The sequence below is a fragment of the Erinaceus europaeus genome, chromosome X (genome assembly GCF_950295315.1).
Source record: "Erinaceus europaeus chromosome X, mEriEur2.1, whole genome shotgun sequence".
NCBI classification, from domain to species: domain Eukaryota; kingdom Metazoa; phylum Chordata; class Mammalia; order Eulipotyphla; family Erinaceidae; genus Erinaceus; species Erinaceus europaeus.
Window position 1 is genome coordinate 41893892 of NC_080185.1, and position 13930 is coordinate 41907821.

The window sequence follows — 13930 nt, forward strand, 5'->3', positions numbered from 1 at the left end:
ACCACCCAGCCCCCAGATAAGATCTTCTTTTTTTTTTTTTTTACGATTTTATTTATTAATGAGAAAGATAGGAGAGAGAAAGTGCCAGATATCACTACTCTGGCACACGTGCTGCCGGGGATTGAACTTGGGACCTCATGATTGAGAATCCAAAGCTTTATTACTGCGCCACCTCCCAGACCACCAGATAAGATATTCTTTTTTATTATTATTATTTTTAATTTATTTTTTATTGGGGAATTAATGTTTTACATTCAACAGTAAGTACAATAGTTTGTACATGCATAACATTCCCCAATTTTCCATTTAACAATACAACCCCCACTATGTCATTTATCATCCTTCATGGACCTGTATTCTCCCCACCCACCCACCCCAGAGTCTTTTACTTTGGTGCAATATGCCAATTCCATTTCAGGTTCTACTTGTATTTTCTTTTCTGATCTTGTTTTTCAACTTCTGCCTGAGAGTGAGATCATCCCATATTCATCCTTCTGTTTCTGACTTATTTCACTCAACATGATTTTTTCAAGGTCCATCCAAGATCGGCTGAAAATGGTGAAGTCACCATTTTTTACAGCTGAGTAGTATTCCATTGTGTATATATACCACACTTGCTTAGCCACTCATCTGTTGTTGGACACCTGGGTTGCTTCCAGGTTTTGGCTATTACAAATTATACTGCCAAAAACATATGTGTACACAGATCTTTTTGGATGGGTGTGTTGGGTTCCTTAGGATATATCCCCAGGAGAGGAATTGCAGGGTCATAGGGTAGGTCCATTTCTAGACTTCTGAGAGTTCTCCAGACTGTTCTCCACAGAGGTTGAACCAATTTGCATTCCCACCAGCAGGGTAGGAGGGTTCCTTTGACCCCACACCCTCTCCAGCATTTGCTGCTGTTACCTTTTCTGATGTATGACATTCTCACAGAAGTGAAGTAATATCTCATTGTTGTCTTCATTTGCATTTCTCTGACAATCAGAGACTTGGAGCATTTTTTCATGTGTTTCACGGCCTTTTGGATCTATTCTGTGGTGAATATTCTGTCCAAGTCCTCCCCCCATTTTTGGATGGGGTTGTTTGTTGTCTTGTTGTTGAGTCTGGCAAGCTCTTTATATATGTTGGTTATTAAACTCTTCAGATAAGATATTCTTAAGTAAAGGCCTTTTCCACTCAAGACTTTGGCTATATCTTGCCAGACTTTTCTAATCTTTAGCATTTCTGTTGAGAAGTCAGTTGAAAGTCTTGTGGGAGTTACCTTATAGGTAACTTTTCGCTTTCCCTCTAGAGAACTTTACCTCTCTTCTCTCTTTACCTTTGGCCTTTGCCATTTTAGTTATTGTGTGCCTTGGTGAGTTTAGATTGGGGTTTATTTTTTTTTCTTGGACCTCTTGAGTTTCCTGGATCTTAGGATCTATTGATATATCCTTCTTTAATGTGGGAAAATTGTCAGATATTTCTTCAAATAAGAATGCTGTCCTTTCCTGCCATTTCATTTTCTAGCAGCCCTTTAAATATGAATGTTGTTTTTCTTTTTTCTTTTTGCCTCCTAGGTTATCGCTGGGTCTCAGTACCTGCATTACGAATCCACTGCTCCTGCCGCTTTTTTTTTTCTTTTTATGATTTTTTTGATTAGGACAGAGAGAAATTGAGAGGGGAGGGGAAGATAGAGAGGGAGGGAGAGAGAGATTGACACCTGCAGACCTGCTTCACCCCTTGTGAATCAACCCTCATGCAGATGGGGAGTGAGAGGCTCAAACTGGGATCCTTGCACGGGTCCTTGCACTATGTGAGCTTAACCTGGTGCACCACCACCCAGCCCTCTGAATTCTCTTTTTCTTGATATTGTCCCATAACTCTCTTATATTATCTTCATTTAAATTAAGCATTTCGATTATGTCTAAGAAAGAGGACAAAGTGCTACACTTCTATTTATTTGCCTTCCTTCCTTCAGTTCTTTCTTTCCTCCTTCCTTCCTTTCTTCCTTCTTTCCCTATCTTCCCTTCCTTCCTCCCTTCCTTTTTTTTTTGCCATCAGGCTTACTACTGGGGTTTAGCACCTACACAGTTCCATCATTCCCAGTGATCATTTTTCTCCTCCCCCTTTTTTTGAAAGAGGATAAGAGACACCAAGAGATACATAGATAGACCTGTAGCACTACTCCACCACTCCTGAAGCTTCCTCCCCTCAGGTGGGAACCAGGAGCTTGAACCTGGGTCCCTGCATACTGTAATGTGAGTGCTTAACCAGGTGTGCCAACGGGTCTTGACTCCCAAGTCCTGCTTCAGTGGTCCTTTGCTCCCTGCCATTCCCCCCAAGTCAGAGCCAGAGTGACCTTTCAACATCATGAATGTGCTTGGAGCACTGTTTTAATCAACATCCTCTTGTGGCATTCCACCAAGGCAGGAACACTTTCTCCAATGGGTTCAAGTAACAACATCGTGTGGATTTCATGGTGCTCTTGCTAGGAGGCCATGAAAATCAGTGCCACCCTAACACATACCCACAGGAAAGAAAGCACTTTTTAAAAAATATTTATTTCCTTTTTGTTGCCTTTGTTTTATTGTTATTGTTGTTGTTATTGATGTCATCATTATTGCATAGGATAGAGAGAAATGGGGAGAGGAGAGGAACACAGAGGGGGAGAGAAAGAGAGATACCTTCAGACCTGCTTCACTGCTTGTGAAGCGACTCCCCTGAAGGTGGGGAGCTGGGGGCTCAAACCGGGATTCTCATGCGGGTCCTTGTGCTTTGCACCACGTGCGCTTAACCCAGTATACTGCTGCCCAACTCCCAGAAAGCACTTTATTTATTTATTCCCTTTTGTTGTCCTTGTTGTTTTATTGTTGTAGTTATTATTGATGTCGTTGTTGCTGGATAAGACAGAGAAATGGAGACAGGAGGGGAAGACAGAGTGGGGGAGAGAAAGACAGACATCTGCAGACCTGCTTCACCGCCTGTGAAGCGACTCCCCTGCAGGTGAGGAGCCAGGAGCTCGAACTGGGATCCTTACTCAAGTCCTTGTGCTTTGTGCCACCTGCTTAACCCGCTGTGCTACCGCCCGACTCCCGGAGAAAGCACTTTTCTAAAAGCCACTTGTGCAGGCAAAAAATCCGCCCGCTGCCATGTGTGTGTGTGTGTGTGTGTGTGTGTGTGTGTGTGTGTGTGTGTGTGTGTGTGTGCAGCAGGAAACCCGAGCCCCCAGCACAGATGTCCCCAAAGAAAGGAACCCTTGAATTCAGCAGGAGCACTACTGGGATTGGCTATTTAATATTCATTTGCTACTTGTTCGCTTGTTTTGCTGCTTGAGAGCAGATCAGCAGGAGCATCTGTTAAGAGATTTAGGCGGAAGTAAAAATGTGGCAAAAAAAAAGAGTGGAAATGGCAATGTTTCTACCCACTAGTGAATTTTTTCCCCCACTCTGAACATCCGGCCTGTCTGCACTGGGCAGGCTTCCAGATGGAGCAGACTGGGTCCCTGGAGAGCACTGTTTTCGAATCCCTGCTTGGGAGCATACAGTCACAGCTCTCATCGGGCCTGGCCACCAAAACCCTTCTCCATGTGGCCCTGTCAGATCTCCCAGATATCTTTTAGTCACTGTCCTTTCCTCCACTCACTTGGCACTTCCTAAATGCCCTCTCTGCCTTTCTATCTATTTATTTATAGACAGTTTAATAACATTTTTCTTTTTTTAAAAAAAGAATTTATTTATTTATGAGAAAGATAGGCAGAGAGGGAAAGAACCAGACATCACTCTGGTACGTGTGCTGCCGGGGACTGAACTCAGGACCTCATGGCTGAGAACCCAGTGCTTATCCACTGTTCCACCTCCTTGACCACACTGCCCCACCACCTCCCGGACCACAGATTTTTCTTTAATTTGATAAGACAGAGAGAAAATTGAGACGGAGAGGGGAGATAGAGAGAGAAAGAGATATCTGTAGCACTTGCTCACCCCTTTTTAAAATTTTAATTTATTTATTTTCCTTTTTGTTGCCCTTGCTGTTGTTTTATTGTTGTTGTAGTTATTAGTGTTGTTGTTATTGATGTTGCTGTTGTTAGGACAGAAAGAAATGGAGAGAGGAAGGGAAGACAGAGAGGGTGAGAGGAAGATAGACACCTGCAGACCTGCTTCACTGCCTGTAAAGCGAATTCCCTGCTCGAACCGGGATGCTTACACCGGGCCTTGTGCTTTAAGCCATGTGCACTTAATCTGCTGTGCTACTGCCCAGACTCCCTGTTCACCACTTGTTAAGCTTCTTGCCCCTCCCCCGCCCCCTGCTCCCCACAGGTGGTGACCAGAGGCTTGAATCAAGGTCCTTATTCATGGTAATGTGTGTGCTCAGCCAAGTGTGCCACTGTCCAGCCCTTGCCTTTTCTTTTTCCGATAGGGACAGAGAGGCAAAGAGATTGAAAGAGAGACATAGAGGCAGAGAGAGCAAGAGAGCGAGATCACAGCACTGAAGCTCCCTTTTTTTAAATTAAGTAATTTATTTATTTTTTCCCTCCAGGGTTATTGCTGGGCTCGGTGCCTGCACCACGAATCCACTGCTCCTGGAGGCCATTTTTTCCCCCTTTTGTTGCCCTTGTTGTTGTAGCCTCAGTGTGGTTATTATTATTGCCATTGTTGATGTTGTTCGTTTTTGGATAGGACAGAGAGAAATGGAGAGAGGAGGGGAAGACCGAGAGGGGGAGAGAAAGATAGACACCTACAGACCTGCTTCACCACCTGTGAAGCGACTCCCCTGCAGGTGGGGAGCCAGGGGCATGAGCCAGGGGCTTGAACCAGGATCCTTTCACCGGTCCTTACACTTTGTACCACCTGTGCTTAACCTGCTGCACTACCACCTGACTCCCAAGGGGCCTCTTCTAACTCTCTATTTCTCTTTCTCCCCAAGTTATTTTTTTTTAAAGATAGAGGCAGAGAGGGTGAAAGAGATCACAGCACCAAAACTTCCTTCAATGCAGTAGGGGCTGGGCTCTAACCTGGATTGTACACATGGCAAAGCAATGCTCTATCCAAGAGAGCTATTACTTTTTTAAAAAAAAAATGTATATTTATTTATTTTCCCTTTTGTTGCCCTTGTTTTTTTCTATTGTTGTTGTAGTTATTTATTTTTAATTTTTAAAATATATTTATTTATTCCCTTTTGTTGTCCTTGTTGTTTTATTGTTGTAGTTATTATTGTTGTCATTTATGTCATTGTTGGATAGGACAGAGAGAAATGGAGAGAGGAGAGGAAGAGAAAGATACATACCTGCAGACCTGCTTCACCACTTGTGAAGCGACTACTACCCTGCAGGTGGGGATCCGGGGGCTCGAACTGGGATCTTTATACCAGTCCTTGAGCTTTACACCACATGCGCTTAACCTGCTGTGCTACCGCCCGACTCCCTGTTGTTGTAGTTATTGTTGTTATTGATGTCATCATTGTTAGATAGGACAGAGAGAAATGGAGAGAAGAGGGGAAGACAGAGAGGGGGGAGAGAAAGACACCTGCAGACCTGCTTCACCACCTGTGAAGCGACTCCCCTGCAGGTGGGGAGCGGAGGGGGGAGCTGAAACTGGGATCCTTACTCTGGTCCTTGTGCTTTGTACTACATGTGCTTAACCTGCTGCACTACAGCTGAGTCCCCCTACTTTTTTTTTTGCCCCCAGGGTTATTGCTGGGGTTTGGTGCCTGCATTATGAATCCACTGCTCCTGGCAGTCATCTCCCCCCGCCATGGTTATTGTTGTGTTGGATAGGACAGAGAAATCGAGAGAGGAGGGGAAGACAGAGAAGGGGAGAGAAAGACACCTGCAGAGCTGCTTCATGGCTTGCGAAGCAACCTCCCTGCAGGTGGGGAGCAGGGGGCTCAAACCAGGATCCTTGCCCTGGTCCTTGCATTTCGCACTATGTGAGCTTAACCTGGTGCTCTACTCTTTGACACCCCCCACCCACCCATGTGAGCTATTTTCACTGGCCCCTCTGTTATGAGGGAGAAGGGGGGACTGACGTTTGTTTTCCCAACATTTAAAAAGTTCGAAGAAGGGAGTTGGATGGTAGCGCAGTGAGTTAAGCACATGTGGTGCAAAACACAAAGATTGGCATAAGGACATGAATTCGAGTCCCCCCCCCCATCGGGCTCCCCACCTGCAGGGGAGTCACTTCACAGGTGGTGAAGCAGGTCTGCAGGTGTCTTTCTCTCACCCTCTCTGTCTTCCCCTCCTCTCTCCATCTCTCTCTGTCCTATCCAACAACGGCAGCATCAATAATAACTACAACAATACAACAACAAGGGCAACACAAGGGAATAAATAAATATTTTTTTAAAAAATTTAAAAAAAAAGGTGGTCATGCATTATTTCAACAAAGAATTGAGGAGAGAGCATGTTTTTCAGGACTTTTAAATTTTATTCGGGAAAATTGAGAACATTCACATATTAGGATGAGAGAGGGAGAGGGAGAGAGTAACAGAAACAGTACTCACATGATGACCTGGGCAGACAGGGAGAGAAGCCTACAGGTCTAGCTTTTAATCCCCAAGCCCCGGCCTCCACCTTTCTAAGCCACATCTGTGACCACTCCCATTTTGGGGCAGTATGCTCCTGTCCCTCAACACCTTCTCATATGTGACTGGTTGGGATGTTCTCAGGTCATGGCTGGAGTTCTGGCGACCCATTCTTTCCCGAGTTCTCTGTTACTTAGCACAGTGGTCAGTATACAGTGAGTAAATAAAATCCATGAATAAAATTACCAAGGAAGCAAAGTTCATCTTTAGAACTTTCAAGCTCCCTATGGGGTTCACCTTTTTGAGCATCGCTTCCCCCCAAGCACTCTGCACCCCCATGCTAACCACTGTAGAACCCACTGGGGCCTGCATTACTGTAACAGCCTGAGCTTCAAACCTTTCTCTCCAACAGCCAACCAGCCCTTCCCAGCACTGTGTGCCATCCTTCTCCAGGGCTCAATTTTTCTTTCTTTCTCTTCTTCCTCTTCTCTTCCATTCCACTCCTCCTCCCCCTCGTCTTTCTTCTCCTTCCCCTTCCACTCCCCCTCTTTCTCCTCCTTCTCCCCCCTCCTGTTCCTTCTTCCTAGTCTTCTTCACCTGAGCACTGCTTAGCTCTGGCTTATGGCGGTGCAGGGGATTGAACCTGGGACTTTGAAACTTGAGGCATGAGAGTTTCTTTGCATAACCATTATGCTAGCTCCTCCATCCTCAGTTTATCCTTTTTAAACTTTAATTTATTATTATTACTATTATTATTATTTTAACAGAGTGCTGCTGAACTCTACCTTCTGTTGGTGCCAGGAACTGAACCTAGGGCATTTGATGCCTCAAGCTCAAGTGTCTTTTTTTTTAAATTTTATTTATTTATTCCCTTTTGTTGTCCTTGTTGTTTTATTGTTGTAGTTATTATTGATGTCATCATTGTTGGATAGGATAGAGAGAAATGGAGAGAGGAGGGGAAGACATCGAGGGGGAGAGAAAGAGAGACACCTGCAGAGCTGCTTCACTGCTTGTGAAAGGACTCCCCTGCAGGTGGGGAGCTGGGGGCTGGAATGGGGATCCTTAAACTGCTGGTCCTTGCTGTTTGCACCACTTGCGCTTAATCCACTGTGCTACCGCTCCACTCCCCACAAATGTGTTTTTATTAATTGATTTATTGGATAGAGACAGATAGAGAAAAATTGATAGGGAAGGAGGAGACAGGAGAGAGACATCTGCAGCAGTGCTTCACTCCCTACCCCCACAGGTGGGGACCCGGGACTCAAACACGGGTCCTTGCACATGTTACCATGTGCACTGTACTAGGTGCATCACTGCCAGGACCCGTGAATGCCTTTTTACATCACCACTATGCTATCCCCCCCACCCCCGCAGCACTAGGGCTCTTTTTTTTTTTTTCAGTGAGGTCAGAGATTCTCCAACTTCAGTACTATGCTGATGAGAATTCCTTGAGGAGAACTTGCTCAGTGATTGAGGGAAGGGGTCTCCTTAGGGAAAACAACCCCTTCCCCTGCACCTTGCACCTAGCCAGAAGAAATGGCCTAAAACAGCCAGAAATGCCCCCCACACAAGGCATTGATTGCAAGGCCATACAATGCAGATGTGAGCATCTGAAGACAAAGAGTACAGCATCAGGGTCCCGGGATCACCAGAGATAAAAGCCCTCCAACACTGTTCTGGTGTGTGTGTGTGTGTGTGTGTGTGTGTGTTTCTCGATCTCTCTCTCTCCCCTTTCTTTTCCTTTAGACCTAGCACCCCCTATCCCTGGCTCCACATTGCTACCTCCTAAAGTTTGGCTCCAGCCAAAGGCGGCTTCCATCTGGCCAGTGAGCCATTTCCCCTCAGGGTTCCACAAACAACATTAACATGCAAATTACAGTCCCCCTCGTGGCCTAGCTTCCTTAAGGGCACTGAAAACACTGAACACACAACTCATCTCCTGGCTTCAGGCCATTCATAAGTTCAACCAACAGGGATTGAACACCTGCTAGGCCCCTTGCTCCCCACCCCCAGCCCACAGGATGCACAGGAAATGATGGGTATGCTCACCTCAGGGTCCAAGAGTCTAAAAAGGCTCTTTTTTTAAAATTTTGAGATTCATCAATTTCTCTTTATTTGACAGGACAGAGAGAAATTGAGAGGGGAAGGCAGAGCGTGAGAGGGAGGGAGAGACAGAGACCTGCAGTACTGCTCCACCGTTGTGAAGCTTCACCTCCTGCAGGTGGGGATTGGGGGTTTAAACTCTGGTCCTTGAGCACTCTCAGCTAGGTGTGCTCCCTCCCCTTTAAAAAAGATTTTCTCTCTCTTTTTTTTTTTTTAATTTTTGATTTATAAAAAGGAAACATTGACTAAACCATAGCATAAGAGGGTTACAACTCCAACTCCACACAATTCCCACCACCAGAACTCTGTATCCCATCCCCTCCCCTGATAGCTTTCCTATTCTTTAACCCTCTGGGAGTATGGACCCAAGGTCATTGTGGGATGCAGAAGGTCTGGCTTCTGTAATTGCTTCCCTGCTGAACATGGGCATTGACAGGTCGATCCATACTCCCAGTCTACCTCTCTCTTTCCCTAGTGGGGTGGGGCTCTGGGGAAGCGGAGCTCCAGGACACATTGGTGGGGTCATCTGTCCAGGGAAGTCTGGTCAGCATCATGCTAGCATCTGGAACCTGGTGGTTGAAAAGAGAGTTAACATACAAAACCAAACAAATTGTTGATCAGTCATGGACCTAAAGGCTGGAATAGTGCAGATGAAGAGTTAGGGGGGGGGTCTCTGTTTTATAGATAGCTAGTAGGCATATTTTAGTTATATTCCAAAGGGCCTGTGGCTATACTAGTTCTTTTTTTTTTTTTTTTTTGCCTGAGCCTGAAATCTGATATGCAGGTGGATCCTAATTATTGTCTGGGGAGATGATGTCATGGCTGGCAGAAGGACCAGAAAGCTGGATCAGGGAAGAGAGTAGCTCCCCAATATGGGAAAGGTGTACAAATATTGTTGAGTGTAAACCCCATCAATTGGATGTGATCTGGGGCCCATATTCAGCTTAGGAGCCTGTGTGGCCTCTGCATCCCTGTAGATCTGAACTCACATTCTGTGTCTCTTTCTTTCTTCCTTCCTTTTTCTCTTTCTTTTTAAATATTTATTTATTTTCCCTTTTGTTGCCCTTGTTTTTATTGTTGTTATAGTTATTATTATTGTTGTTATTGATGTCGTCATTGTTATGTAGGACAGGGAGAAATGGAGAGAGGAGGGGAAGACAGAGGGGGGGAGAGAAAGTTAGACACCAGCAGACCTGCTTCACTGCCTGTGAAGCGACTCCCCTGCAGGTGGGGAGCCGGGGTCCTTGAGCTTTGTGCCACCTGTTGTGCTACCACCCAACTCTCTTTTCTTTCTCTTTCTTTCTGTTGAGCGAGGGAAGGACCATCCAGAAATGGGAGTGGCTGCAGGTGTACATGGGGCCTTTGGCTTTAAAAAGACTTGACCTTTAGGGGCATATGCTTTCCTGGGATCACCATGTGACCATCACGCCTGTGACAGTCCCCTTTTCTCTCTCTTTCCTAACATGTTTTTGTGTCCAATAAAGTTTACAACTACCTGGATAATCATGCTCTCTCCTCAATTCATTGTAGAGATTATGCGTGATGAACTTTGGGGATGGCGGGGTAGGGAGGCAAACGTTGGCCTTCCTGTCCCCCCATGTTCCTCTACAACATTTCTTTATTTCTTTTCTTTTTTTAATAGGAGAGAAATCGATAGGGAAGGGGGAGGAAGAGAGACACCTGCAACAATCCTCCACTACTCAAGAAGCTTGGCATTTGCAGGTGGGGATGGAGGACTTGACCTCAGGTCCTTGCAGATTTGAACATGTGCACTCAACTAGGTACACCACCACCTGGACCCTAAGATTTATTTATTTATTTATTTTGAAAATATTTATTTTATTTATTCCCTTTTGTTGCCCTTGTTGTAGTTATTATTGTTGTCGTCATTGTTGGATAGGACAGAGAGAAATGGAAAGAGGAGGGGAAGACAGAGGGGGAGAGAAAGATAGACACCTGCAGATCTGCTTCACTGTCTGTGAAAGGACTCCCCTGCAGGTGGGGAGCCAGGGGCTCGAACCAGGATCTTATGCTGGTGGGCCTTGTGCTTCATGCCACCTGTGCTTAACCCACTGCACTACAGCCCAACTCCCGATTTATTTATTTATTAAGGATAGCAGGAGAGAGGAGGAAAGAAGGTCAGAAGGGTTGCAGATGGTCCCTGGCTTTGAAGGATATGACCTTTAGGAGGAAGAGGAGGACTCTGGGATGCTTTGAGAATCCCCAGATGCGGTGGGGGCACTGGAGCTTGACAATTCAGATGACACCCAGTCTGGCAGTGGCCAGAGTCTAACTTTGTTTATATTTATTTATTTATTTATTTATTTATTTATTTATTTATTTTCAGAGTCTAGCCTTAAGCACAGTCCTGGTCCCAAGCTGCCTCTCCTAGGCGGTGTAGCAAGCAGCCTGCTGGTGCAGCTCAGTGACTGTAGCCACCTCTCCCCCTGGCCACACATGCCTGTCCTGCTGGCCTCAGAGCCTGCCAGCCTCCTCTCTGTAACCCCACCTGGCTCTCCACCGCCAACAAAGGCACACATGTCCCTTTGCCAGGCATTAGGCACTGGGAGGCAGTAGGCACCGGGGATACCTTGTTCTTAGCGTGCACACTCTATATATAGCGCCCCCCCCACCACCACAGTGGAATCAGGTGCCAGAGAAGTGCGACATGGGCTCACCAGTTTTCCTAGCCTTCCCTCCTTCTCCCTGGCCACGCCCCCTTTTGGGTCAGGTGTGTGTGTCTCTCTCTCTCCCTCTCTCTCTCCCCCTTCCTCTTTCCAGCCCCCCCAAAGGTTCGAACCGCTCCCCAGTTCCCGCAGTGAGGTTCTGTAGGGTCCTCCTCTATGTCTCATAGGGGCCAGCTTGTGGTGCGTCTTTAGCTCAGAAACCTGTCCTCGCTGTGGTCCGGAGGTCCAGAAGACCAGGCATTCACCCTTTAGGGGAGAGGCGGGGAGGACTCGCCCGAGGGTTCATCAGTCCTGGGAAGCAAGCATGGGGTGTCAGGGCTGGAGCTATGTGGAGGGCTCCGGGGTACTTTGGTCGTAGCTGGAGGCCGGGCGGGAGCCATTCCAGCCTTTGAGGGTTCTGCCTTCTGCTCACCTCTCGCTGGTTGCTGGGTCCCCTGGATACCCCGAGGTTAAGGGGAAACGAGAGGGTGGGGCAGAGCCAGTGGAGGTCTCTCTGGATCCCTCCCCACCACCTCGCTCACAGAGCTGGGGGCCATAACCCCAAAACCCCTCCTCTGAGACTCCCTGACTGAGCTCCTAGGGCTCAGCTGGGCGAGGAAGTGTGTGGGGGACCCGTCGCTCAGCAGCGGGGGTCCGCAGTGCGGCTCCCTTTCTCAGTCTCTCCGCTGAGCGTCAGATGCCACAGCTCCCCAACTCCCCTCCCCCCTGGACCTCAACAGTACTTGAGAGCCAGGGAAGGCAGGGAGGTGCGGTGGAGCCTCCAGACTCCAGTGGTAGGCGCTCCCTAGCAAGCACCCTGACAGCTGAGTGCAGAGGAACAGGGGTGCAGCAGGCCAGGAGGAGTGAGAGGAGGACGGTGGAGCTCAGCCTCGAGAGCAGTCTGGGGGAGTGGGGAGTTGGGGGGGGGCTTCCAGATCCCGGGGTCTGGGGACTCAGGGATGTAAAGCGAGAGCAGGGGGTGTGTGACAATTCAGCAGAGGTCGGGATGTACCACGCAGCCCAGTGGCGGGGGGGACGCCAAGGACGTGGTCACTGCGGGGAGCCCCCGCCCCCCTCCGTATTGGCCTCGGGTGGAGGTTGCGGGTGGCGCAGCAGGAATGGGGCTCGCGGTCTGGGGGGCGCGGCGTGTCCACCCCGCCCCCTCCCCATCCCCGACTTCCGAGGGGGTGGGCCAGAGAAGGGAGCTCGGGGTTGGTGCCGGCGGCTAGGGGGCCCCTCCCTTGCACCTCCCCTCTACCCCCCCCCCCCACTGGACTTGGTCGCGCCCGAAGTGTAACACTTTCTCTTTGTCGGAGGCGCGCTGCCGGTTCCTGTGCTTCAGCTCCAGTTGCGGCGGCGCCCGTGGCAGCCCTGGCGGACGCAGGAGCGATGGCAGCGACCGATATAGCTCGCCAGGTGGTGAGTGCGGGGCTTGGGTGCGGGGCCGGGGGGGCAGGAGGATTTAGGCGATCGGGCCGCCGCCGCGGCCAGAAGAACAGAATCCGGGAGCCTCGGCGAGGCGGGATGCAGGCGGGATGAGCGGCCCGGCACCCGCCGCGGGTCCCCGAGGTCGGTGGGCGTCTTGGGGCGAGCGGGGCCTGTGGCGGCTCAACTTCGTCCGCCCCCCCCCGCGACCTGCAGCCGCGGCCCCGCGGCTGGGGCGTTGCCGAATGAATGGCCGCACGCCCCGCCGAGCTCCCCAGAGCCTTGGCACCCCCGGGCCTGGCTTCCCGGGACGGACGGCCGCGCCCCTGTTCACAGCTGCCCGCGGGGCCCGGGCTCTGCTGAGGACTGTGAGGAGGGGGTGGCGGGGGTGGGCAGCGCGGGCCGGGAGGCGGCGCGGGGGGGGGGCGGGGCGGGGACCGGTGGGGCTAGGATTTCTTCAGATACATTGCATATGTGACTGCGGCTCTTCGCGGGGTACCGCGGGGTGCGTTTGCGTTCGCGCGCGCGCACTCGCGCGCGCCTCCCGGGGCTGGGGGGATGAGTGGCGGCGGTGGGGGTGGGGGTGGCTGTGAAATGGAACAAACCTGCGGGTCTCCTGGAGCTTGCCCACTTCCCTGGCGCCCACCCCCTGGAGTCCGGACGACTGTCTGTCTGCCCTGGCCCTATGCCTGGGGGGGGGGGGGCTTTCTGCTTCTGAAAGGGGTGTAAATCGCTGGCGTGCAGGTGACTGGTGGTGTGTTTCCGGTGGTGGTAGTGGGGTCTTTCCCATCACTTGCCAGGGCATTTGCCGCCGGGAACTGTTTTTAGTGCGCCTTGGGTCCTCCTGTGCCAGAACCTGTGCAGCTGGCGTCCTTCTCTGGGAACACAGGAAATTTGAGGGGGGAGGATTGTAAGAAAGGTTCTCCTTTTTATTTGCAACTGGCTTGGGAAGATGGGGGAAACATGTCAAAGAACTGAAGTTTTCCAACCTGCGAAAAAAATCACACTCTAATTTAGACCAGAAGTTTGATTGCAAACTGGGGGGTAGGGGGGCGGGGACTGTGTTCCTATCTGGGGGAACAACCCAACCTTTCCATCATCCGCGAGTATCTAGACTTTGAGGAGACCCAGATACCAGGACCCTGGGGGCTGGGGAGAGGTATTATAACCCATGACACTAAATCCTACTTGATAACCATCTCTGAGCTTCAAGAAATGTTTTGAAAGCACGTGACTTG

General features: G+C 49.4%; 1 protein-coding gene across 10 annotated transcripts in view; it reads left to right on the plus strand.

Moving 5' to 3' along the window:
- The first annotated feature begins 12266 nt into the window (after positions 1-12266).
- The window catches only part of SEPTIN6 (septin 6), a 111423-nt gene continuing 109759 nt past the window's right edge, over positions 12267-13930 (plus strand). For 3 of the 10 annotated variants that reach the window (XR_009547588.1, XM_060183271.1, XM_060183270.1), the window contains exon 1: positions 12269-12686. Coding sequence is in view for 4 of the 10 variants with exons in the window: in XM_060183271.1 (XP_060039254.1) it covers positions 12657-12686 (30 nt within the window). In the remaining 6 variants the exon portion in view is untranslated. Of the gene's footprint in view, positions 12687-13930 lie in introns of all 10 variants that reach the window. The other 7 variants (XR_009547587.1, XR_009547586.1, XM_060183269.1 and 4 more) reach the window with 5 other exon arrangements.